Source organism: Castor canadensis, chromosome 2 (genome assembly GCF_047511655.1).
Source record: "Castor canadensis chromosome 2, mCasCan1.hap1v2, whole genome shotgun sequence".
In the NCBI taxonomy this organism is placed as follows: Eukaryota; Metazoa; Chordata; class Mammalia; order Rodentia; family Castoridae; genus Castor; species Castor canadensis.
Window position 1 is genome coordinate 90300805 of NC_133387.1, and position 26496 is coordinate 90327300.

Here is a 26496-nt window from a genome sequence, read left to right on the forward strand (position 1 = left end):
GTATAGAATAAAAATAGCGTATACTAGATAGGCTAATAGAAACACAGATGTTATCACTTGGAGATCAGAATGCTCTTTGGTGGAGAATGCTAAGAATAAATACACAGGAGAAGCTGGACACTGCATTTTGACATAGCTCTTTGAGCATGTGGCTGTCTAGACAAGAACATGAACAATGTAGAGAATCCTAGGTCCTGGCTTTGGTACATTATTTATTTCAAAGGCAGTTGTTATTTTAAAGACTTTTAAGAAAGTCAATAGTTTATTTCAGTAAAATGTATTTATTACTTCTGTTTCTCCAAACACTTGCACAGAACCTGGCAAAATATAATTTTTCTAGAGGGAAAACAAGTAAATATTTATTCAACGAGTACCAAGAGTTTGTTTTTAATAATCCTGAACATTGGTCTTAAAATAAAAAGGAATATTGCTTTTCCCTAGTAGCTCCAAAATTTTTATTCTCTTTGTAAAGCCAGGTTCCTTAAAAAAAAATAATGGTACATTAATAGTGTAATGAAATGTCCATAAGATAGAGTGAAACAATAAAAATTTATATACCAATAATTGCAAGGGAAATTGTTTTAAGAGATTAATTTTTTCATTAACAAAGTGCACAATATGCTTTCATGTGACATTTCAACTATGCAGCTATTTGGTAAGAGACTGGTATTTAAACGGCTAGGTAAAAAGCATGAATTGGTTTTTCTTAGTATTACCCACCAATTTTACATCACATCAGAGACACACAGTATATACGTGCATGTATACATGTATGTATATAATTCAATTTGCTATTTTGGTACTACAGATATGAATTTCAAGAACACAGAAACTGTAAGATAATGGGAGTCACATGCCTCCTTTCCCCTCTTTATCCATCAGAATATACGTCATACCCTCCTTGAAAAGCACAGGGATGCTCACTGAACTCAAAATTGTATTAAAATTCATTGATTTGAAATAGATGTGTGTAATCAAGAGTTAACTGCTGTGATTCACCATGACTCACCGCTGGAGCCATGAGTAAGTGGGGTGGGGGTTGTATTTTTCCCAGTTCCCAAGAGGGTAAGTCCACAGCAAAAAGGAACAAGGAGTTTTTTCAGGTTCACTCCTTCTGACCACTTCTCATCCACAAATGGATTATTTGAATAGATTTCCACAAAATTTATTCAAACAACCAATTATGTTGGGTTTCAGCAATCATTGAACTCAAAATAACTTATTTTGGGGCCAACTTATAGCATAGATTCCAAAGTAAATAAGAAATACACAGAAGTACATGAATAAAAATGTTTAGGCAACAGAACCTCTTAGAATCTAGTTAGTAAGGCCCCTAAAAATAATACTGCAACTCTGTCCTTCATTTATTGACTTTTTGCTGTTTCCCTTTGACAGGGACATTGGAGTGAAGGTTTAGATACTTGTTAAACTATTTGAGAAAATAAGATTAGAAATATTTTTTAAAAGCAAATATTTCATGCATCTTCATATTAAACCAAGCCTTTTACCAACTGTGGGTATGTTAAATAAATAGGTCACAAGTATTTTCATGGACAAATGGCTAAAGGAAAAAGGATATTAGTCAGAATACATTGTTATGACTTAATTGGGAGACAGTGAACTCTAGATATTTGGTCCCTCTAATCCTCATGGAAAATAATTCATAAAAATGCTGGGTTCTCATATTGAGGCCAATTACTTCATTAAAGAAGTAAGCCTACTTTTATTCTATCAACACATAGAGGTTACAATGAGATACTTTCCCAGAACTAAGAAATAGTTTTATCTTCTAAGATTAGAAAAGTTCAAAGTTCAAAGGACTGGTTTAAAAAATTTGCAGAAACTGTCTCAGATCAACTGATGGTGCTTTGAGTAACATAAGAAACAGCAAAGTGTACTGAAAAATCACTCATTGTGAAAAACAGTTAAGCACTGAAGTTATAAAGGTTTAATTTTTAAACTATGCCAGAACTATCTTGTATATGAGAGAAAGGGATGAGGCAACAGCTAGTGTTCCAGACTTTTCACCATCCTTGACCTATTTTACAATATCCATGCTCTGGACACACCTTGGAGGGGATTGTAGAGGTCATGAAACTACAGTAAGCTAAGGTGGAAAAGGGTATAATGAGAATGAAAAAGTTTGGGAACAACCACCTTAAAGACAAAGTATGTAAATGGAAAAATGATACCTGTTGAAACTGTTCTAGGAATGGGGAAAGAGGGAGATAAAGGAGAATGGTGGAGGGGGTGAATTCAAGTATGACATATTTGATAGATTGTAAGAACTTTTGTAAGTGCCACAATGTACCCCACCAGCACAACAACTAAGGAAGATTAAGGCCCAGGAAAGTAATCAAGGATGACCACAAGTGAACAAGAATAATAATATGCCCCAAAACATCAACATATCTCATGGATGAATATGTGGCTTAAAGGAGACTAGAAGAAGGGGTGCCCAGAAGAACACCTCTTGCACTGTCAGGGCATAGGGCACACAAGATGACTACATCCACTCTTCTTGGCAGGTCCATACCAATGGTAGAGACAGATACCAGGACATTATATCTTAAGGTAACAATTCATTAACTGACTATCCTGGTAGCCTCAGTTTTCCAGGAAACCTTCATGTTAAGGTTTGAATGAGAAATGTCCCCCACAGGCTCATGTGTTGAATACCTGGTCCCATCTGGTGGCACTATTTTGGGATGTGGTGGAAACTAGAGAAGATGGGTTCTAACTGCAGGAAGTAGGCCACAAGGGACCTGCCTTTGAAGGTTATACCTGGCCCTTGGTCCCATTCTCACTTTCTTTTTCCTGTACATCATGAAATGACCAGCTTCCTACTCCACATGATCCTGCCACCATGATGGTCTCTTTCACCATGGGTCCAGAATCAGGGGAGCAAAGGACCATGGACCTTTAAATATCTCTAAAACCAAGAGCCAAAATAAATCTTTCCTCCTTTACATTGTTCTGTCAGGTCACAGCAGTGGTAAAATTAACCAATATACTTCAGATATGATTTGATTTCCCACATAGGTTTTCCTTCAGAAGGAAGAAACCACTGACTAGACTGTTGACATGAGCATTCCACTGTACATGGAGAATCTATTTCAAATTGTCCATGAGTAAATTGGCAGTTAAAGCTATGCATTAGTCACAAGCATTCATTTCAATGTCAACAAATCTTCTGCAGTCTAATCAACTCTTCATTGACTGTCAATATGGAACTTTTTGTCCTGTCATTGTGCTGAGCCTTTCCTACTAATCAGCAATCCTTTCTCTCTAGTAATCACACACATCCTGAGCTTACAGATGAGGGATGCATGTTTTCCAGATGTGACAATCTTTACACATAGAATAAAATGAGGAATCAAAACTGCTATGTCAAGAATTCTTCAAGATGTGACAACATCTTTCATTAAATTGTCTTACACGTATTTTATGTAACATAGATTGGGATACAAGTTTGAACTCAAATGATTTGAACACCATACTCTAAGAATTGTGTACTTATTAGAATTCTGACTAAAATCCTATTTCCTTAGAAAGACAACCATCTTTCAGAAATTAGAAACATATTAAATGGATACAAAATGCCTATCAAGTCCACATATCTAGAGTGTACAGGATTAATTAAAATATGAATGCACCGAAAATGAGTAATATGTTCAATGTTGCTATTGTTCTGCATTTACAAAGCACAGTCAACAGGAGATACTGGAGATAACAAGAATCCCTTTGGGAAGAAATAGCAGAAACTGGGACAATTAGGTAATGAAATGAGGTGTCAACTATAAGGAAGGATTCAAGAGGTCTGAAATAAAACAGTTCTTTATTCTGAGATATTAAGCCAGACAAAGGACATTGTCCTGAGCAGTATGGGGGAATATCTGGAAGTAGAATGAAGTGAATGTGATTCCCTGACTTGAGAACACTGGGACACAGGTGTCTCTAACTGACAATGGTTTCAGAGTCCTCCTAACTGGTAAGTGCATGCCTCCTGAATAACAGCAATGTGCTAATACATTTACTGTTTTTCAGAATATAAAAAAAAACTATCTCTGTAAAGACATGCATGTGCCTAGTTCTGCCTACACTCTGCTGTTTGACTTTGCTGGAATCTGCGGAGAAGGCACACCTCCACATTTGTACAGCCCCCACATGTCAACCACTACCGAGGAGCCCACTAAGGAGTAGGTTGTGGTGCCCCATCTTTGAGGCAACTGCGAAATATTTTTTAATGAAAAATATGAATGCTATGAATGTTAACTACAAGTCAAGTGTAAAGCTTCAGATATCTTCTTCTATTGTTTGTATGATAACTTGGCCAATCTACTACAACAGAACAAAAGATATCTAACAGCCTCCAAGTTATTCATTCCAAATTTAATTACATACAACAAACTCAGAGTTATCCGTTCTAAGTATACTCATGTAATTCATTGAAACTAACTTTTTAGCAATGTACTATTAAAAAACAAAACAAACAGGAAAACTACATTCGTTTTTTTCAGGTGACTCTTAAAACACTGTAACAAAATCAATACCACACATCATCAGCTTTTTGAAGGATCAAATCATAGACAAATTCCCCTAATCTACACAGCAAACCTTTTGATCACAATTAGTTAATAATTAGTTAATAATAAGCAAACTAACAAGAATATTGGCTCCAATGCCTCCTCCATTTTCCCTACACTAAGAACCTAAACAAGTGTACATGAACAGTTTAAGAAATCCTTAAGAAGTATGGCTGTTAAAAATACTATTTCCTCATTGAGGAAATATGCTGAAAAAGTTGTGTTTTGTCAGCCATAGTGAAGTATGGTGCTAAAAATTATTAGGTAAATATAATGTACATATGTAAAATCATCTTTTTTTCCATACAAATATAATCAACTGATCTTTGACAAAGGAGCAAAGGCAATTCAATGGAAAAAGACAGGCTTTGCAACAAATGGTGCTAGAACAGCTGGACATCCACATGCAAAAAAATATAAAGACTTTATACTATTCACTGAAATGAACTCAGAATGGATCATTTAAAATGCAAAATCTTAGAACATATTGTAGATGACAGTCTCAGTGACCTTTGATTTGGTGATGGCTTTTTATCTACAATGTCTGTTCATGGTGCTTTACATTTCTACATAATTTTCAGAATCAGCCTTTCAATTCTTACCCAAAAGAGCATGCTGGAATTTTAATTGCAGATTTTGAGTTTATAGTTCATTCTGAGAAGAACTGACATTTTAAATATATCTAGAACATATTTGAATATTTGGAAATCAAACATACACTTCTAAATAACCCCTAGGTCAGTGTAGACATTAAAATGGAAATTGGAAAGTTCTTTGAGCTCCATGTGAATAAAAATGTAGCATATCAAAAATTTTCACATGCTGAGAAAACAGTACTTAGAGGGAAATTACAGCATTAAATTCTTAAAATGTAAAAGAAAAACAAAACTCAAATAATGACCTTAACTTTTATCTTTAAAATCTAGAAAAATAAGTCAAATTAAAGACAATAGCAAGCAGATGAAAAGAAATAATGAAATAAAATAAAAATACTAATGAGACAGAAAACAGAAAATGTCTATGATGGTGATCAATAGATTATTAACCCCTGGACAGATTGCTCGGGAATAAAGTAGAAAAATCAAATTTCTACTTGAAAATAATGAGTGTTTAATAAATGACAATTAGGTAAAGTTCATTGATAGTGCTGTTAAAGTATTCTTAGCTGATTTTATATCTACTTGTTTTATCAATTACTGAGATGAGGATATTAATGTCCCCAAATAAATTGTGGATTAAAAAGTTTTTCTGCAATTCAATTCATGAATTTTGGTGCATAAATGTAAAAGATTGCTAAAATTTCTTGATAATAGATGAATTTATCATTATGAAGTTAATTCCTTTATCTCTGAATCATCTTTATCCTGTTCTTTTCTGAAATCTACTTTGTTGAATAATAATACAGCCATTCAAACTTTATATGATTAATTTTAGCATGGTTTGCCAATTTCCACCCTTTTATTATTAGGCTATTTATGACTTTTTATATAGAGACAAAATGAACTTGGGTATTAAGATCTGATAATCTCTGCCTTTTAATTGGGGTATTTAGGCCATTTATATTTATTTATTTTAATTTTTTATTAGAATATATTCAATCTACAGGCAGGATCCATTGCAGCTATTGCAAATAGGCTTATATTGTAAATTGGATGGATCACTTCTCCCCAATCTCTCCACCTTGGACCCCTCCCTGCCTCACTTAAAGCAATTGTAAGAGGTTTCTTTGTTCTATTTCATATATGAAGTCCATCCACCATATTCCCTCACCTTAATCTGCTTCACTCCCCCTCCCCAATCCTAGAAGTACCCCCCTAACACACACTGTATCCATTTTACAGTCCTGTCTTTTGATATTAATATTTAAGTTGATGTTCTGAGGGGTTTCTCAATGTGAATCTACTTTACTTGAGTACATTCAACTACTTCCATTGTTCTCCCTTACCCTTTACTTCCCACCCCCCATGTTTTAATAGCTTTCAAAACATATCCTTACATCCTCTACCTACACAGATAATATCTTTCATTACATTATTGTTGATGCTCTATCATTCCTTTCCCTTCTCTCCTTCCCTGATTTCCATAGAGTAGTTCCACTGTTACAAACATGTTCTACATATGAGTTTGTATGTAATAATATTTGTTTTTGTGTGTATGTTTGTTTTTTAGCTCCATCTTCCACATATGAGAGAAAACATGTATAGGCCATTTATATTTAATGTGATAGCTAACATACTTAGCTTTTAAGTCAACTAAAACTGTCAATATTTGTTTTTTAATTATTTCATCTGCTCTTTTTCACTCCTTACTCTTTTTACTACCTACTTTTGTATTACTTTATGCTCCCATTAGTCTATTGCTATCCAATCAATGGTTATCTTTGTTTTATTTTAGTGATTAATTTACAGCTTATAGTATAAACTGTTAATTTATCTCCATCTCCGTTTAAATGATATTATATCTCTTCATATGTAATATTCAAACCTTACAATAGTATATTTCCTTCTCTCTCCTTCTGGATGTTATACTATTTTAGCTGTACATTTTATTTTTGTGTATGTAATAAACCCAGTAATACACTAATATTATTTTGTTCAACTAGTCAATTATCTTTAGGAGAGTTAAACAATTAGAAAAAATTTTAAATATAGTTGTCCCTTGGTATCTGTATGAGATTGGTTCCAGGATCCCTCATAGATGCACAATCTGTAGCAGTCCAAATCCCTTACAGAAAATGGCATAATATTTGCATATGACCTATGTACCTCCTTCCGTACGTTTCAAGTCATCTCCAGATTACTGAGAATAGTCAATCAAAACACCTCTTAGTTGTTATGCTATATTGTTTATGGAAGGAATACTGACAAGAAATCCTTTGTCTGATGAAACTATCTCTATTTCACCTTCATTTCTGGAAGATATTTTTCGGAGAACAGAATTCTTGTTTAACTTTCTTTCTTTGAAAATGTTCCTCCACTGTATTCTCAGTTTTTCTAATGAAAGAATTACTTTCATCCTTATCTTTGTTAGTTTGACATGTTTTCCTTTGGCTGTTTTTAAAGGTTTCTCTTCATCATTGTTTATAAGAAGTTTGATTATGATATGATAATTTTCCTCATGTTTAATGTCTTTGAGCTTTATTGGGCTTCTTGGACCCATGGATTTTTCATCATGTATCAAAATTTTAGTCATGGCATCTTCAAATAGCTTTCTTTCTTCCCCACACTTCTACTGTGGGGATTCAAGTACACATATGGTAGGTTGCTTAAAGGTATGCCACAACTCACTGATGGTCTTTATAATGATTTCTGTTGCATTCTTTAATGGTTCTATTTTGTTTCATTTTGGATAGTTTCTTTTTTTCTTTTTTATTGGTAGTACTGAGGTTTGAACTCAAGGCCTCACGCTTCCTAGGTAGGTGTTCTAGCACTTCAGCCACTCCGCCAGTCTTAATTTTGTGTAGTTTCTATGCTAATCTTTATATTACTCTTTCCTCTACAATGTATAATCCCATCCAGTGTATTTAATAGTAGTCCCACTTGATATTATTCTGTTAGTTCATATATCAAACAGTATGGTTTTCATATCCAGCACTTTGATGTGGGTCTTTTTTTTTTTTTTGAGATTTTAATATTTTGGCAGTACTGGGGTTTGAACTCAGGGCTTCACACTTGCTAGTCAGGTCTCTATCATTTCAGCCATTCCTCCAGCCCTTGGGTCTTTTTTTTTACATAACCCTTCTCTCTATTTAATTTCTGAACACATGGGCTACAGTTATAAGTACTGCTTTAATTTCCTTGGGCTACTAGTATTAACCTCTGTTTCAGTTCTGTTTTATTTTATGGTCAATGTTTTATTGGTGCCCAGGAATTTTTTTTATTAAGTCACAGACACTGTGAATTTTCCTTTGTTAGCTGTTTGATACTTTTGCACTCTCTCTCTCTCTCATATATATATATATGTATATATACATGGATCTATGTCTATATAATACAAGGATATAAATATATATGTGTATATATACATGGATCTATGTCTATATAATACAAGGATATAAATATATATGTGTATATATATATACACACACACATATATATATATATGAGATTTTTTCTTGGATGGAAACACTTTGATCCTTTTATTTCTTGCTTTTCAAATTTACTGGGTAGGACTAAAGCAGCATTTACCTTATAGCTAGTTATTGAACAATACTAAATCAAGAATTATAAATGTTCTACCTAATATCCCGCAAATGAAGTGGTATTTAGTCCTGACTTATAGGAAGAGGCAATTTCCCCTGCCCCATTTGAACATCAGGACTATTCCCTCTCATCCTCTTAGATGGTTCTTTCCTGCCCTCAGGGATTTTCCTCCTTTGCATAGGTTGGCTGAATAGTAGCCTAGCAATTCTTTTCAGATCTCTGAAGCTCTATCTCACCACAGTCCTCTTCTTTACAGTACTTTATTCCATTAACTCTCACCATGTTAGTATTCCTGGATTGTTATTCAACTTTTCAACTCCAAAAGTTAAGCAGGTCTGCCTATGTCTCTCCTCTTGATGTTGCTTGGAAGCCCTCTCTTGGCAGAAAGGTGGGATGACCTTTGGGCTCACCTTATTTATTTTCTTACTCTCAGAAATCACTGTCCTTTATTTTCTGATGTCATGAAAACCACTTTTTCATATGTGATGCCCAGTGTTTTGTTTTGTTGGTTGTTTCAGGTGGGAGGGCAAATCCAATTCTTGCTACTTCTCTTTGGCATAAGCATATATATATAGTCTTTTCTCTAACCTTTCTGCTATTCAAAGTTTGCTTGTAAATTTCATGAACCAACATCCATAAGAATTCCAATTTCTGTAATAGTCAGTGAAGGAGAAACATCGGCTGAACTACCTCCCTGAGGCTTGGCTAATAACTGTGTATGTGTGTGTGGGTCTAGTTATAAATAACTCTTTTGAGAGAACAAAAGTTGGCTATCTCTTATGTCTATTAACATGGTCAAGTAAAAGGGCAAGTTTGTATTTTTGAGCAACCATAATAAATTATGACAAGTCCAAGAGGCAATGCTATTACAAACATGGCTAGTAATGTACTAAAAAATTTCATTTGCTTGGTACTCTTGAAATCTCCCAATGACAGCAGAAAACTTTACACCCTGGAAGAAATCTTGGCTCAGAGACTTAGACCTTTGTTATGTCAGTACATTTCTCAGAGGTAAGCAAGGTGCTTTCAAAGGACATCCAATCTTTGAACTCAGTTAGAAAATTATTGCTGCAGGGTACTAAAGAGGCCTCCACAGCCTGACAGAGATAATGTGTAAGTGCAGTGTGTCCATTATGCCAGGGTGTAATTTCCCCTTTCATCATACTCATTTCCTCTGTGCATGCCCAGCATCTTGAGAGTCTGGGAAAAACCAACTGAATTTCTCTCTGAATGTTTATAATGCAACAACTATAAACCACGGTGGGTTAGATCACAGTGGGTATAAATTGTATCTGAATACTCCCTCTGAAAAATTACAGGGAGTTAGCTACCAATGGTTCTTGGGGCTGGAATAGGAATAGGGTCATTAAAAAGTTAATTTAAGTACTCCTGGTCATCAAACATAATAAGATCAACTAAAAAGAAATGTTGGAAATGTTATTTCTATTATATATATATTTAAAAAAAATCAATAGATATATTGTTCTATGTATTCTATTTTTATAATTTTCTAAAGCAAATGGCTTAAATGAGCAAAAAGGAAAGGGCAGGTTAGACTCACCAAATTCTTTTCCACTTCACATCACCAAGAATTACCATTACACTTGGTACTAAAATGCTGTAAGCCACTGAAGTTCAGAGATTTAAATCTTGTTGGCACTGATGTAGTGATGACCACTGAGGTGATGCTAGTTCACCAATGAAATCAAAGTACAGTCTTATTCCTGTCTGTGTTAACATATAGACTTGAAGTCTGCGGTTATGGATGGAGAAAAGGAATGGAGGTCAAAGCTTGTCTTTATTTTATTTACTGTTGCCTATTTACTGCTCCATGATATCAAGAATCCTGATCTTTAGATAATCAAAGTTTCCACTTATTTGGGTCATAGAACTGAGAACCTATTTCATCACCCCCCCTAAAAAAGCTGAAGATGATAAAATTTATCTGCAATTCCCACATGATATTATAGCAGCTATTTACCATACAATTTACAGTTTTGATGAGATTCAAGATTCCATATTCAAGCTTGGGACTTGATTTATTCAGGGCTCTTATGCTATAAGAATTCAAATCAGGGAGTAGGGGGCAGTCACTGAATGTAGGATGGGGCAGGTGTCTAAATGACATCATTCTTCTATTATATGTTTTGTAGTCTAGTTCTATTTATGCATGACAAAGAGCCTCTGGTACTTGAGGCTCTTTCCCATAAGAAAGTTTGGATGAGAAATTGTCATTTTATCTCTGTGTAATTCATTGTTTTACTCACAATTATTCAAGGAGAGCATGCTCATTCACTAAGTGTTTTCTGTTTGCATAAGCAAGTTGGTGAAAAAATCACAGGTGTAAGTTCCCTAGGTATTATGTGATAAGACACCTAGTGTGAATTCTTTGAATGATCTTAAAAGAAAAGGTTTGAGAACTGAGATCATGCACGCAAGTAAAGACAACCTGTGATTGTGGCTTACAGCTGAAAGCTAAAGGGGCTGCTTCTTGTTTTGTTTAATAGATGTGTGAGAAGCTGTGTTCAAATTCCTTCTTACTCTCAACTTGATTACCCAGCATTTGTTCTCCAAAGGTGTTCTAACAAAACTTGTCAAACAAAAGCTTAGCAACAAATACAATAGCTCTTGGAAGGTAACGTTCAAGGACAGTCTGGGACTCAACAAAAAAATCATTTTATGGAAACTTTCATTGTTAGCTTACTATCATGTCCCTGAATGAAGGAAAAATTAGGAAAGAACCCATGGTCACAACTGCAGTGATGAGGGTTATGTACCTGGTGAGGGCAGGTTTCTCATTCTGCTAGTTCAAAGAGGGCAAGGCAGTGTAATTTGAACATACAGGTTTATTTATTCATTTATTTATTTATTTTTGCAGTACTGGGGTTTGAACTCAAGACTTTGAGCTTTCTGGGCAAGTGCTTTACTACTTGAACCATACCCCAGCCATTTTTACTTTAATTATTTTTCAGAGAGGGTCTCCATTTTGCCCAAGACTAGCCTGGACCTCAATCCTCCTACCTCTGCCTCCTGCATAACTAGAGCAAGGTGGCACACACCACCATGTCCAGCTTGTTTATGAGACAAGAGTCTTGTTGACTTTTGCCCTGGCTGGCTTTGAACTTCAATCTTCCCATCTTTGCCTCCCACGTAGCTACGATTACAGCATGTGCCAACAAGTCCCGCTGAACAGCTGGGATTTAGAAAGAGTAAAAGGTTGTTTATGAGAAAAATTAATTTAGAATGTAACACATATGTACAGGAAAGCAATGCGAGTAAACTCCCTGTATAGCTGTCCTTATCTCAATTAGCAAAAACCCTTGGTCCTTCCTATTATTGCTTATACTCTCTCTTCAACAAAATTAGAGATAAGGGCAAAATAGTTTCTGCCTGGTAGCGAGGGGGTGGGGAGGAGAAGGAGGGGCCGGGGGAAAGAGAGAGGGTGGAGGGAAGAGAGGAGAAATGACCCAAACATTGTATGCACATATGAACAAAAGAAATAAAAAAAAAGTAAAAGCAATGCTCACAAAGCACATTATGATGCAATTCATTCTAATCTGCTTGTGCATCGTCAGTGCCTTTAGGATTTGGTATTCCTGGTCAAACTGCTTTGAACAGATTATGGTTTTGTTTTTCACTCAAGTAATAACTCAAATCAAGGTAAAAAATGTGAAGACTCAAAACATGGAACATTTTCTATCTATGTTGCCCAATTTGTGACCCAAAACTCATTAAATACATTAGCAGAATATGTTATCCCATCCATTACCATCAGCAAGTCCAAATCCAACATTTTATGATGTTTAGAATGATAAAAATGAAAGCAAGGAGAAGAACGAGTAAATGCAATGGAGACAGTATGATGGAGAAGAAAAGATACAGCAATAATTTGTAAATTATTGAAAAAGAATTAACAGTGCTCTTTAAATATAAGGAAACATTTTTTCAGGCTACAATAAAAGAATATATTAACAAGCACTATTTCAATTTTAGATATGATTCTAACAAGTTTGTAGTAATTGCACATTTATGGAAAAAAGTTATGAGAATAATATTCTTACCATCTGTTTTCTTTGAATCATTTCCGACGTTGGAGTGATCCTTCTTGTCTGTCTTATTCTTACCATCTTGAAAGTCACCTAAAAGTAATAAACATGACAAACAGTATATTTATACAGCTGAGGGGAAGTTATAAATATCATTAAACCTGTCAAGGTAAAAAAAAGTGCAGCAAAATTCAATAGTCACGAAGGAGTGTAAATATCTTTTGTAACCACGTTAGGTTCTGGAATCGGATTATAATCAGAAATTAAAACTGAAAATTCCTGTCAAACAGGGTTGTACTTAAGTCAATGGTGTTTATTTTCTAAGAAAGGCAGTTAAGTTTTATTGTGAGTCTGTGGTGTGAGGAAAAACCTGGTTTAAAGTAAGTTCTAACAATGAACAGCTATTTAACATCTCTCTGTTTAACATTCATATCTGCAAAATGGGGTGAATAATACCTACTTTAAGGCATGAGGATAATTGTATTGAAAGTATGCAAGTACTGAAGGTAATATATCTGGCATGTCACTCAATGACAGTTGTTATTCTAAAATAGAGCTATAAATGGCATTCTAATTAATGAGCTTGTCAATGATGTTTAGAAATTAGTAATTCGTAAAAGTTTAAAAAATACTACTTTTATGAATGTAGAATGAATACACATCAAAAATGTAAATTAATTCATTTATGAGGGAACCAGTGAGGTAATAAGAAGGTTTCAAGAGCATTTAAGGAAGTGGGCATTTATGGGCATTTTAGACTGCTAAATTAGAGATGAACCATTTTCATCCCATAAAGCAATAAAACCATAATCTTTGGGATGATCTTCTCTACAAGTCAAAAATCTCTAGGTTACCTTGTAACTACACAGTTATATGAATTAAGTAGCAAATAGCAAAATTAAACACAGTTGTATTCTTCAAGAGCAGGGGTCAACAAATTATGCTCCATGGGCCAATATGGCCTGCCACTTGTTAGGGTCAATAATGTTTTATTTGCCTGCAGAAGCATCCAGGATTTACTTATCATCTGTGGTTGCTGTCATTTCACAACAGCAGGGGTGAATAGCTGCAAGAGAGACTTGCAAGGATGGAATATTTCTGTCTGTCCTTTTATAGAAAAAGGGTGCCGCCACTAGTCTAGGATAATTTAATAACCCTTGGGCAGGTTTGTTCATTAATGGGCCAGTGTAACATTGAAGGGCCATAAATGCTTTCCCTCAGCCGCATTTCAAGTTCTGGATATTTTTCTTACCAATCTTATAAATGGCAACATTCATTTTAGCATAAATAAGCCAAGAATACATTACTCCTCAAATAATTATTAAAACAAATATCCTAATACTAATTGGAGCGAGCAAGAAGTATGTAAGAGGAAAGTGATTTATTTTTTACTTTGTGCTACACAGTACGCTAAATGTCTTACACATACCATTTCATTAAATTCTTCTAACAATCACATTCTAAAGGTGCTCTTATTGAAAACAGACAAACTCATCAAAGATTCCTCATTAAGTGGTGAATAATCAACTCACCAAAAGCCTGAGGATGTTTTCCAAATGTGAGTTTTGTCTTGTTATCACTGCAGCCATATGGGCAAATGCTGGTCAGTCTAACTATGTCATGTGGAATGCATGGCTGTCCAGTGGTGTCTCAGACACTAACCTGGCCTCGCCTCTGACCCAACCTTACACCAGCATCTTCCTCTGGTGGCAAAACTGTTTCTGGAAGCTATTGTAGGTATGGTTTAAGACACTTGTATTCGATGTTTTGAACAAATGGTCAATTGATTTTCCTACGAATTAATTTTAAGTTGATTTGTAGGGAATTGATTTGAAACTCAAATTACCACCCCCATTTTGTGGCCTAGAAATCCAATGAACAAATAAAATAACGCCATACACCACACAGACAGTTCTGATTCTAGAGGCCAAGCCCTCAACCACTATATTTGCAGCTTCCTTCCAAGCTTGAGCTTTAGATTTAAGGTTTCCATTTTTAAATGTCTTTGGCCTATAGATCTGACAAGAAATTGTTATTTAAGACTACTTCGGACCTGTAGTATAATCTGTAAAGTATGTACTTTTAATTTGACAAATTCTAAACTAAATTAGAAGTCGATAAACTCTCCAGGTTTGGGGTGAACATGTTGGAAGGACTGAGGAGAAGGGCTTTATGCTAGCCAGTGTCTATACATGATGGGTTTAAGTAGAGGACATGATCATCGCCCTTTACTACCACCAGATGCCAGAAGAGAAAAGTTCCTTGGGGAGTCCCATGAAGCAGTCCAAATACTGGCTTTTCCCTGTTTAAGGATGACAGAGATGTACTCAAGAATTTCAAGTCAGATAACTAAATCAGTTCCCCAAAGAAAAATGATCCTTCTTCCCTACATGAGTTTTCACACCTCGACACACTCTATGTTAGGCCTTCCAGGCTGTTCCAAGCTAGAGTTTCACTCCCAGCTATAGCTAGCTAGGCTGTCTTCGAGAATCTGACAGAGACAGGTTTGCAGGATCATAGCCAGTAGCCATGCAACCAATTTTCTCAGCCAGGCTGGGGAGGATCAAGGAGGAAGGTTTTTTTTTTTTTTTTTTTTAACTTATAATCTTGCTGACTTCTTTTTTCTTTATTCATTTATTCATATGTGCATACATTGTTTGGGCCATTTCTCCTCCATGACCCCCACCTCCACCCTCTTCCCCCACCCTGGTGGAGAACAAAGCTTAGAGGAACCTGTAATTGCCAAGAAGAGTCAACCTCCAGAACCATTCTAACCAATGTCCTTTGGCCCTGCCCTGGAAAATACCTTTGCAGCCCACAAACAAGGGTGCTGCTGGGAAAGTGGACTATGCTTGTTTGATGATGTTCCCTGAACAAAACCCATTAGGTAATTTCCCATGGGTTGTACATGCAGTAATGGCCAATGTGAGCTGATACTCAATAAACAGGGGAAACAAAAGAGCCTTTCTTAGCAGTTATAAATCATTTTAATTAGGCTGCTGAAACAAAGTCCCCAACACCATTAGCCTTTCTTATTATTGCTCTAAATTGATTTCTTTTTCACCTCTCATTTTATGCTTAATTTTTAAGGGAAATGGTAGACTGCTGCTTACTTTGGGAAATAAACATAGTTGTGAAATCAAACCAACCTAGTTGAAGCACTCCTGTTTTGTGTTTCAGGCTTTCTCCCCAATCATCTTCAAAATGAATTACTGTCCTCTCTGAGTCTTTGTAGAATTTACAATCTTTTTCTGTGATTAGCTTGTTTGTATTCACTGATTTCTCTCACAGACTAAACCAAGGGTTAGCAAATCACAACCCATATATCAGACCTGGCCTTACTGCCTGATCTATGGGCTAAAAATGACTTTAACATTTCTAAAGGATTGGAGAAAAAAGATTTTGTGATATCAACACTAAATAGAATTCAAATTTCACTTTCCACTAATAAAATTTTTTTGGAATACAGCCTTGCTCATTTGTTTATAAATCACCTTTAGCTTTTTTCAGACTAAACGGCAGTGTTGAATGGTTGCAATAGAGACCATATGGCCCACAAAGTAAAAAATATTTGCTATCTGGCCCATTGCAGAAAAATGTGCAAAGCTCTGGAATAGATAATGAGCTTTTTATACACATGTGTCTCTGATTCCCCCCTCCCTTTGATAGTACCATGCCTGGCAAATTGTAAGCACTTGCTGGTTAAGAAACAGAGAATACAGACTCACATAAAACTGAGTTTAGCCTACTTAAATATACTTAATGATTAAGTAGCTCTCTGTTTAATGCTTGTTTGACCTTAAGCAAGTGGCTTAACCTCTCTTAGTCTCAATTTTCCCAACTGCAAGATGGGACTAAATTTCTATACCTGATGAAGTTGTCAGTATTTTAATATAATTTGAGGTAAAATCTCAAGTACAGCCTCTGGCATGTTAAGAATTCAATAAATGGTAGGGCTATTATGACTACTATTTCTATCAAGGGAAAGACAGTTTTAACCCACTCTAATACAAGCAAAATTAGGGGAAAGAAACACATCTTGCTTCTCTCCCCACTCTGTATGTGCCTTCCTTTGAGCAGAGTGATATAGCTAGGAAGAGGAGTTGAGCATGTAAAGCTTTCAGGCATCTATTTCCCATCCCTTGTTTTCCACAAGACACACCATTGTTACTATCTCGGGATTGAGAGGTAAATCCTGTACCTGTCTGGTTCTTCCATATCTGGTTGCAAAGCTCAACACAGATAAGACGTATGAAGAAGCCCACATGATCAGCACAGCAAGTTCTTGTTTAATTAGTTAAGAGAAGTTTCCAGAACCAGGCTTCTTGGAGGGTGGACTAGTTAGGATGATGGACTTCTCTACCTTTTAGAAAGGTCTTAGGAGTAAATTGAGGGATTTTTATACAAGTTCTTAGAATGTGAGATGAGTTATTATTGTTATTAAGATATTAATACTTTATTTCCTCATAATATGTTAATTTATAAATACTTGGAGGATGTTGTGCTAAGTACTTTCTATTTACCATTTCCCCAGCCCTATAGCATGATAGCTAGAGCTAGAGGAAATCACCCAGCCCTGCAAGATAGGTGAGAAAATGACTATATAAAGAGAGAGCTTAAAACAGCATCTGGGGTACAGCCAATAAATACTATTTGCTGTTATTTTCTTTGGTTTTTTTTCTAACATGATTATTGTTGAAGGCTCATAGGAGGTCTATACTGTGAACAGATATTGTGCACATTTTATAGAGTAGTAAAAGGTTAAGTAATCTGGCCAAAGCCACCCAAAGAAGGCAGAACTATGGCTTGAATCCAGGTATGTTTAACCATAAAGCTATCCTGATACCCAACCACAACCCGGTGCTTATAAGCTGCAGAGTCTGAACTTTCTATACTTCCCCAAACACAGGTCCAATTCCATGCCCTGTTCACTGCTCATCTGTTCTCTCTGGCTGAGAAGGCTTGCTGCCTTATGACCAGCAAACTTTAGCTTTTAAAACCCAGCTCGGATGCTACCTCCTCTTGAAGACTTCTCTGACATTCATTCCATTACACAGTCCCCAATCCCAACAAAGCTGATGTCTCTTTCTTTGCATATGATTCCTGGCTACTCTATTTCTGCCACACCCCTATTTCTATTTGCCCACATTTCACCAGTGTTACATGTGAGGATGTCTATATCTTTACAACATCATGGGCTTTCTGTGATCTTTCCATTTCTAAATCCCTACATGCCTACTACAGACCTTGATGTAATTGTTAATTAATAAATACTTATTACACTAACTATAAGAAACCATCAATTTATCTGTGAATTATGATAGCCATCTCACCTCAGTTTGACTAGAGCATTTTTGGTTTTAAAACTGAAAGATCTGCATCCCAGGAAATCCTCAACTATAGGTAAATCAGAATGTGGTCACCCACATTAACACGTACAATGATTTATAGATACATGCTATAAGAATAGACCTCAGGCAGACCTGCAGCCTAGTCCTGCTAGGGACATGGTGCATTTTGGAAATTGACTTTCTGTCCACCCATTTTGGCAGCAAGCTTTCAGAACTGTGCTGGTGTTGTGAGTACTAATTTGCACCTAGTGGGCAAGGGGGTATTGGATAGAGTCTGTGGAGTTGCTGGGGAGGCCGGAAAGGTATACATCCTTCCATAGAGAAAAGCACAGGTGAACTGGTGGCTGTTTCTCATGGGATCCTGATGGCATCCCTGCAGGACCAGGGAAGCCCTGCAAGCTGCCAGCATGGGGAATGTGTTTGCCAGTTTCCATTCATCACATCATTAACACCCCCAAAACAGCCTTTCACCAGCCAGCACAGTCCTCACCATTCTGTTGCTTTTCTCCTGATGACTTCTCGTCTTTGGGGTTCTTCCCTTGAGGGTTATCACTTTTGTTTGTCCGTGTTCCATTGACTTGATTCATAGTTTCTCCAGATGTCTTTTTCTCAGCTTTGTTGGATGCACCTTCTTCAGTCTGGGTTTTGGCTTCCATTTCCTTTTGCTTCTCCTCTGCAGCCAGGCGAGCCTTTTCCTCTGCTTCCTTCTTAGCCTTCTCCTCTGCATTCACAAGAAGTTAGGAAAGGCAGATAAAAGAGAACAAAGAGGCCATGCTATTAGAAAAGTTGCCCTTTTAGAAAAAAAAAATCAACAATAATAATTTGCATGGGGAATTGGTATGCTAAAATGACCTAAGGTATTTATTAAGTGTTTTGGGTGCATTTTGGACTAATTTAAGTCAGATTGAGGTAGGCACTGGTAGCTCATGCCTATAATCATAGCTTTTTAGAAGGCTGAGATTGGGAGGATTGTGGTTGCACATAAGCTGTGAGAAAAAATTAGTGAGACCCCTACTCAACCAATAGCTTGTCACAGTGATATGCACCTGTTAAATTAAGGACAGTGGGAAACTTAAAATAGGAGGTTTGCAGTCCAGGCCAATCAGGGCAAAAAACAGGACCCTATGATCAAAACAAAATAACTGGAATAACCAGAGCAAAAAGGGCTGGAGGTATGGTTCAAGTAGTAGAGTGCTTGCCTAGCAATCAGGAAGTCCTGAGTTTAAACCCCAGTACTACCATAAAAGAAAGAAAGAAAGAAAGAAAGAAAGAAAGAAAGAAAGAAAGAAAGAAAGAAAGAAAGAAAGAAAGAAAGAAAGAAAGAATGCTCTTGCAGAAGAGCACGTCAAGATAGCATTTTCAGTAGACTGCAGTGCACAAGGGACATGAGGTCAAATGTCATCTCAATTCCTGCTTGGCATAGTACCTCATACGTAGCATACACTCATGAAATATTTGTTGACTCAACGGATCCCATGGGTGTACTTTATACTATCAATGTAGGCTTTTTTATACATAGTCCATCTTCAGCAATGTAGATTAGCACAAAACAAAGAAAATATACAGATCCTATTCTAAAAAAGCTATTTGATAAGTGTTACTTCCTTAACTACTAATACACTTGAATAAAAGATGACTACTCTTCTATACACAGAAAGAAACTGAGGCAAGGGGGAGGAGAATTCATTCATACTCAGAACTCACTATTAGGGAAATAATTTACAAAACTCTACTGAACTTATGGTAATCTTTCAACATTCAAATTATCTCAAAGCTGAAAATAATTTTGCTAAAAACTGAAGACCTTAAATTCTGATTTGCTACAAAAGACCATAAAAAACTACCTGAGCAAGAAAAATTCTTTTGACAACTGAGTCAGACCAATTTTCCATGGAAAATGTAGCAAAAAAAAAACTGGAGAGGATACATTTCAGAATCAAATTTGCTTTTGCTCAAGGGCAGTTGACATGAGACAATTAATATTTAAATTAATGAATGGTAACTCTTATGACATTGTGAGCAAATCAGACATGAACTTGTTTCACTGCATGATTCTTTTCTCTACAGCAACCACCTCCCTGCAGGTCACTCTGCAATTCTCTTCAGCTTTTCTACTAGACATTTACCTGGGTTAGGTCTGATATTGCTGATATTACTGTAACCAGCCATGCAGTATCCTAAGAGATACTACTCAAAATAAATAGACAAAATAAGCAAGCACATAAAATACATCAATAGGAGGTGGTTTTTTCCATTACTATCAGATTCACTTATAATATCAAGATGAACTTATAGCATCAATAAAGTTGTCCTACAATGAAAAAATAGGTAAAAGCACTGTTAATTTGCACATGCTAACAAGTTCCAATGACAGCACATACTCAGAAAATTTACTTTACAGGTTTTAGATTTATCATCCTTGGCACTCCTGCACCTCTAGACTGGTGGAATGCAAATCTCATAGTTTATTTTTTGTTCCCCATTTCAAACTATCTGTGGTGATATGACTTATAAAAATGGCTAATAGAAAGCAGCTATAAGATTAGGGTGGAATAGAGCCCTCATGATCCAAAAATTACATCCCTCCCAACAGAGATTGGACTCAATCACCAAATTATCCTCCCACAAATATCTATAAACCATGCTCTGCACTTATGTACACCTGCTTTCATTCCTGTCCTTAACTGTTTAAGTTAATGTTTATTGTTCACTGGGGTTTTGCCTGAGTATTTTACCTGTAATTATATTGTACTTTAATCAGTGTAACCCCCTTTATTACTGTCCTTTTCCTCACTGCCCTGTTTTGTTCAACAGTTTTTAGTGTGTTATCTCCTTTATCCTTGTTCTTTTCTAATACATCCTCAGGTCAACCTCATGTGTCCTCCAAGTCCTGGCTACAAGGCTACAAGAGACCTTTCCAAGACCCCAAGCAGGGTTATTTACAAGTCCTTTCATGTTGCTAAAATAGCTTAGGCATGTCTCTACCTGCATACCTAATACATTTTCTATAATTATGAACTGTTTATCTGTACTTTTTAAAGGGCCAAGTTTCCTTTGGATAAGAAATTATCTAATGCTTCCCTAGGTGATTAGCTTCAGAAGATAATTTTAGTAAGCTAGATAATTACAAACAAATTATCTTGAAGTACCACTTTAAATTGTGTGTTGTCACGAATTAGATTTTAAGTGTAATGAGTGTAATTGATTATGAGAGAGCTCCTCTTTGGAGATGATGCAGTAGCTGTCATTGCTGCTTGCAAGCCTGCCAACAGGGAGGATTTAAATGCTTAAAGCATTTGAATGCACTATGAAAGGGTACACTTTAAATAGGGAAGAGGTGTTGACCCCCTCCATAGCTCAGGGGTGCAACACCTGTCCCCAAATGATAAAGGTTCAATAATATCCTAAAAGCACCATATATCTGAACCCTTTCCCTCATCTGTAATGAGCAGCTACTTGGACAGGATTTTGTCCAAGGCTGAGTAAACTCAACTTTGAGGCTATTTCTCTACTACACTAGAGGCAGACCCTCCTCACCCTGATGTGGGGAAAGACTGCCAGAACATGTTCTTCCACTGCTGTGGTTTGAATGTGTAGGGAATCTGAATCCCTACATGCGTATGTTGTTTGAGGTGGGGCCTTTGGGAAGTAATGAAAATTAGATAAGGTCACAAGGATGTGGCCTCCATAATGGTATTGGTGGCTTTATAGGAAGAGAAAGAGAATGCATTGAGTGCTGGATAGAATGATGATCGAAAGATGGGAGACTCTAGAGTTCAGCAACTTCAGCACTCTGAGTGATTCTCCTTTATTTGCAACACCCATAAATCAGGGACAGCAACCTTTTGCTTTATGAGTGGGGTATGGAGTTGGTTTGGACAGGTCTCCTGGAAGATTCTTCTCTTATAGCATGTTACCTTTGGGCACCTTCGCCCTCCATCTCTCCCGGTTGATGTGAACCACCTCGGTCCAAGTGGCCTTAAAACTCTTATAGTCAATAGGGATGACAGCATTGTTGATAGGAGCACTTCCTTCTGACCCAGAGCTCTTGACACCTGATCGCTTTGCATCTGATGAATTGATGTTGTTCAAACTGGAGGAAAAAAATGATCATATCAAAGAGGAGCATTAAAAAAATGTGTGCAATGAGCAAACCTAAGAGAGGAATGATCAGCACTCGTCAAGTCATTGTTATGAAATTCCTGGTCCTGAGGTTTAGTAATTATCCTATTTTGCATTTGTGACAGGGTGGAGATTCTAACTTTTCAGAAGAAAAATGTTAACATTGTACATTTATGTCTCCATATTGCTCATAGTTCTCTGCTAGTTGGTCTCTTCTCTTTTCTAATAACTAGAATTTCTTAACATTAATTTTTTCTAGTCTATTCTCTAAAATGAAGAAATCTACCTGCTTCCACACTGAGCACTTTTCCAAGTTGCCTAGTGATTTGTTCTTCTTTCTCTCCAGCTCCACCCTCCTCCTAGAATTGAGATCCCTCTGATCCTGGTTCTCTAAGTCCAGGAGAAGTAATAATTTGCTTACATTGCTTGCAGAAGGCAGATAGGCACAGATAGCCTGGAGATTGTGGGAGACCAGGTCATGCAAAAGACCTTATTTTAAGTGTACATGAGCCTACCAAATGACCATGAAGACTTACTACATAAACAGAATATATTTTATAGCCAGTGTTTGAAGAGCTAGGGGACTACTGGAACTTGGGCATGGGCTTCTGTCTTCTTTGTGAACATCCTCAATGAGGGTCCATTCATCTTGAGCATCCCATGGGTCCCACTGTCCTTATAATGTTCCTCCTGCCTTACCTCCTATTCATTTCTTTTCCTGCCCTCTCCTTCTCTTTTTCTTCTTTATTCTACATTCTTTCTCATTTATGACAAAGCCCAACGTTTTACATGGATGTGAAGAACAGTTGCCATCACGGTCCAATAGTAATAGCTGTATCAATAGTAGTAGTACTAATAGTGTTTGTTGTTACAGTAGTAGTCATAGTAACAGTGGTGCTAATATTAGCAGTACCAGTAATGGTGATGTACTAATAGTAGAAGTAACAGTAGTAGCAGTTATGGTAGCAGCAGTGGTGGTAGTACTGCCAAAAAAGACTAGGTGGTACCTTTAACATAGCTGGCATTTCCTCTGTACTACTCTATTCTGAGGAGTTTATAAACACTGAACAACTCACTTAATCTTCCCAGAAGTCTATGAGTATTAAAATTCACATTTCTCAGATGAGGAAGCTGAAGTAACTTGAGACCAAATGGATAATAAGTGATAAAGTCAGGATTTTAACCCAGGTACTCTGGCTCCAGAGTCTTAACTCTTTGTTATTCTGTACTCAATATAATGATGCTATTGCAGAAGGTGATAAGTGATTGAAAATGTTCAGGGTTTTTTCATTTTCTTCTTGAACTTAAGAATGAATCTGTTTTATTTCTTGTACTAACTCTGATCAGCACTGTCTTTTTGCAGAATCAAGAGCAAGGACTGTCAGGGCAGAGTGAGAGAAAGGGTAGCTACTGGTGCTGCCAGAAGCAAAGGCTAGGAAAGAATGGAGGACCAGGTACCTGCCAGTCATAATCTGAACCTTGGTCACCCCTTTCTGACAAGCCTGGAGAGCACAGAGAGCACAACTTCAATTTCTCTACGGAAGGAGGCAGACAAAACTCATAAAAGGAGGCAAAGTGAGCACCGTTATGAAATACCACCACCATCCCCACCAACAGGAGAATTCTATGCTATGGACAGGCCATCCCCCAACCCTCAAACTTCCCCACTGACCTTGAGCGCCTCTGTCCTGTCCCACTCGTTTGGGAGGTTTCATCAATTAAAGGACTCACAATCTTTTCAGTCATGTCAGTGAGCACAGTGAAGGTGGGTTCCACGATAAAATCAATAAAACCTGCAGGGAAGCAGTAATGCCTCAGAAGAAGAACATAGTTACAGGGCCACTTCACATTTTCCAGTAGAAACCAATCTCTTTCCTTTCTTCAAAAATTCACATATAGAAGCTCCAGAATAGATTAAGAGTTGGGTCTTATTCCTATAATTTATTCTCTGATTTGAATGTCATGAGTCAGTTAAATTTCTCTTACATAACTTACTGATGACTTTTCAATAGGTAATTCAACTAAATGCTTAAAAATAATATTTAATCCAGCTATGTAATAGCACTATGATAGGAGTTGTATAAAAGACTAAGATGAATACAAAACCTGTCTGCCCTTAAGGAATTTATAGGAGATGAAACGAATACAAAATGATCCCTATAGTATATGGAGGGACAGAGGAGAAGTCCAGATGAAGGCTCCTGGGAAAGGAAGGGAGAGGAGACATTTGTTTCCCACTGTGAGGCCTGTGAACAGCTTTATGAAGGCTGTCATGTTTGAGTGGAGCCCTTAAGAATGAATAGAAGATATGGCTATTTGTTCTGTGCAGAGGGGTGAATCAGGAAAGGTGGAAGAGAGGTAAAAATGTGCATGAGTGTCTCAGCAATGATTGGAAATAATGGATTTTTCTGGGCTTGGGAAAGAAAGCTTGGGAAGGTGGGTCATCCACAGTTCAGGCAGGGAGGGTTTTAAGGAGTTGGGACTTAGAGGGGCACAAGAAGCCCTGAAGATGTTCAGGTAACATATTAATAATATTTGTTAAAAAGTTCTTTTGGGAAGTTCATGTTGGCAAGATGGATGGGAAGGGAGTGAGCAGGAGAGAATGAGGTTGGGACAATCTTGTTGGAATCTATTGCAACAGAAAGCAAAAGAGGTGGAAACCAGTGCCATTGTGAGGTGGAAACCAGTGCCATTGTAAGGTGGCAACCAAAGGAAGCACAAGTACCTTACTGTAGGAAGTGGTGTTGGTTTTGGGGGATCTGGCCAAGAGGCTCCAGCAACAAAATAAGGACATGGGGAAATGACAGTGGAAAAATGATGGGTTTCTATCCACACATTTGGATAGGTGGTAAACAGAGTTGGAAGAAAAGAGTTGGAAAATAGGAGAGAACTCATAACTGGAATGATGCTTTTGAAGGGTTCCACACTAAGCAGACAGCTGAAGTTGGGCTAGAGTGATTGTCAACAGCTCAAAACCACCCACATGCTCTGTGACATGCAGGGTGAAAATACATGAGCTGGAGCTAATGGGAAGGGTAGTAATTCACTACACAGCTGCATGAAAGTTGGAAGGAAAGGAAATACCAGCCAAAGAAAATACCTCCTACATCCTCTGAAGTGGGTGTCTGGGTATGTATGACTTCGTATTTAGTTTTTGCAATGACTGAAGTTGCAGTGATATTGGCACTTATGCTCAGCAGTGAAGGATACTAAAAATTCTACAACATAATTGATAAAACAAGAACTATTTTAGCCACATATCAGTAGTATCCTTATAGGGAAACAGTGATAGCCATATTTGTGTTGTAGTTAATTGCAGTCTAACTCTGAGCTCAAACTAGAGTATGTGATGATACCATTTTCACCCCAAGTTAAAGTCAACATGTCCAAAGGAGAACTAATTCATTAACATTTCTCCCAACTAGTATAAATGTGATCATGCTCCATCTACTTAATATAAAGTCTTAACTTCCTCTGAGCATTGTATCCAGCCACATCCTTCACACCTTGCGTGCTATCTCTCTTCTGGAGAGTCCCTGTTGCCACCTCAATTATGACATTCTTCATCATTCCCTATATTCCTGTAAGAGAGAGTCAACTGGTTTCCTCACTTCTAATCTTACTCAAGCCCTCAATTAATCCTCCATGATACTAACAGGCAGATATTTTTAAAACAGGGGTTGGCAAATTTCCGCAGAAGATCTGCTGGGGCGCTGTATCATCTCTATGGAAAGTACTCAAGTCTGCCACCTATAGTCCATAGCATCACGTAAATGAATGGACTAAGCTGTGTTATAATCAAGCTTTATTTAAAAGAACAGGTGGTGGGTCATATCTAGCCCACAGGCTAAAGCATAAAGTTATATGTCCTTTAACTTTACATAAAATTCTTTAGATATGTTCTCATTTCATATAAAGTGTAAGCATGTGCTGTACTTAACACAGTATAAAATCTCTGCCTGATTTTCTTTCTAGACATGTTGCTCTCTACATTCTACTCCCTGCCAACTGCTCCTGCTGTGTGGAGCTGTTTAGAATCTGCTGACCATAGTAGGCAGGTTTTAATTTCAATGTGTTTTATATGCTCTATCTTCTGCCCAGAATGCCCTTCCACCACCCCTAACTCATCACTTACACATATCACTATTTGTTTATACACTGCCTGCTTCCTTCCTAGGATGTAACTCAA

At 36.9% G+C, this 26496-nt stretch overlaps 1 protein-coding gene across 11 annotated transcripts in view; it reads right to left on the bottom strand.

Annotated features, from left to right (window-relative positions):
- Positions 1 to 26496, bottom strand: part of Pde1c (phosphodiesterase 1C) — a 486798-nt gene that overhangs the window by 36372 nt on the left and 423930 nt on the right. For 10 of the 11 annotated variants that reach the window (XM_074065259.1, XM_074065258.1, XM_074065266.1 and 7 more), the window contains 4 exons: positions 23980 to 24100; positions 22103 to 22278; positions 18676 to 18906; positions 12850 to 12927 (listed from right to left, as the gene is read on the bottom strand). In XM_074065259.1, the coding sequence (XP_073921360.1) occupies positions 12850 to 12927; positions 18676 to 18906; positions 22103 to 22278; positions 23980 to 24100 (606 nt within the window). Of the gene's footprint in view, positions 1 to 11515; positions 11982 to 12849; positions 12928 to 18675; positions 18907 to 22102; positions 22279 to 23979; positions 24101 to 26496 lie in introns of those variants that run through there. The other variant, XM_074065260.1, reaches the window with a different exon arrangement.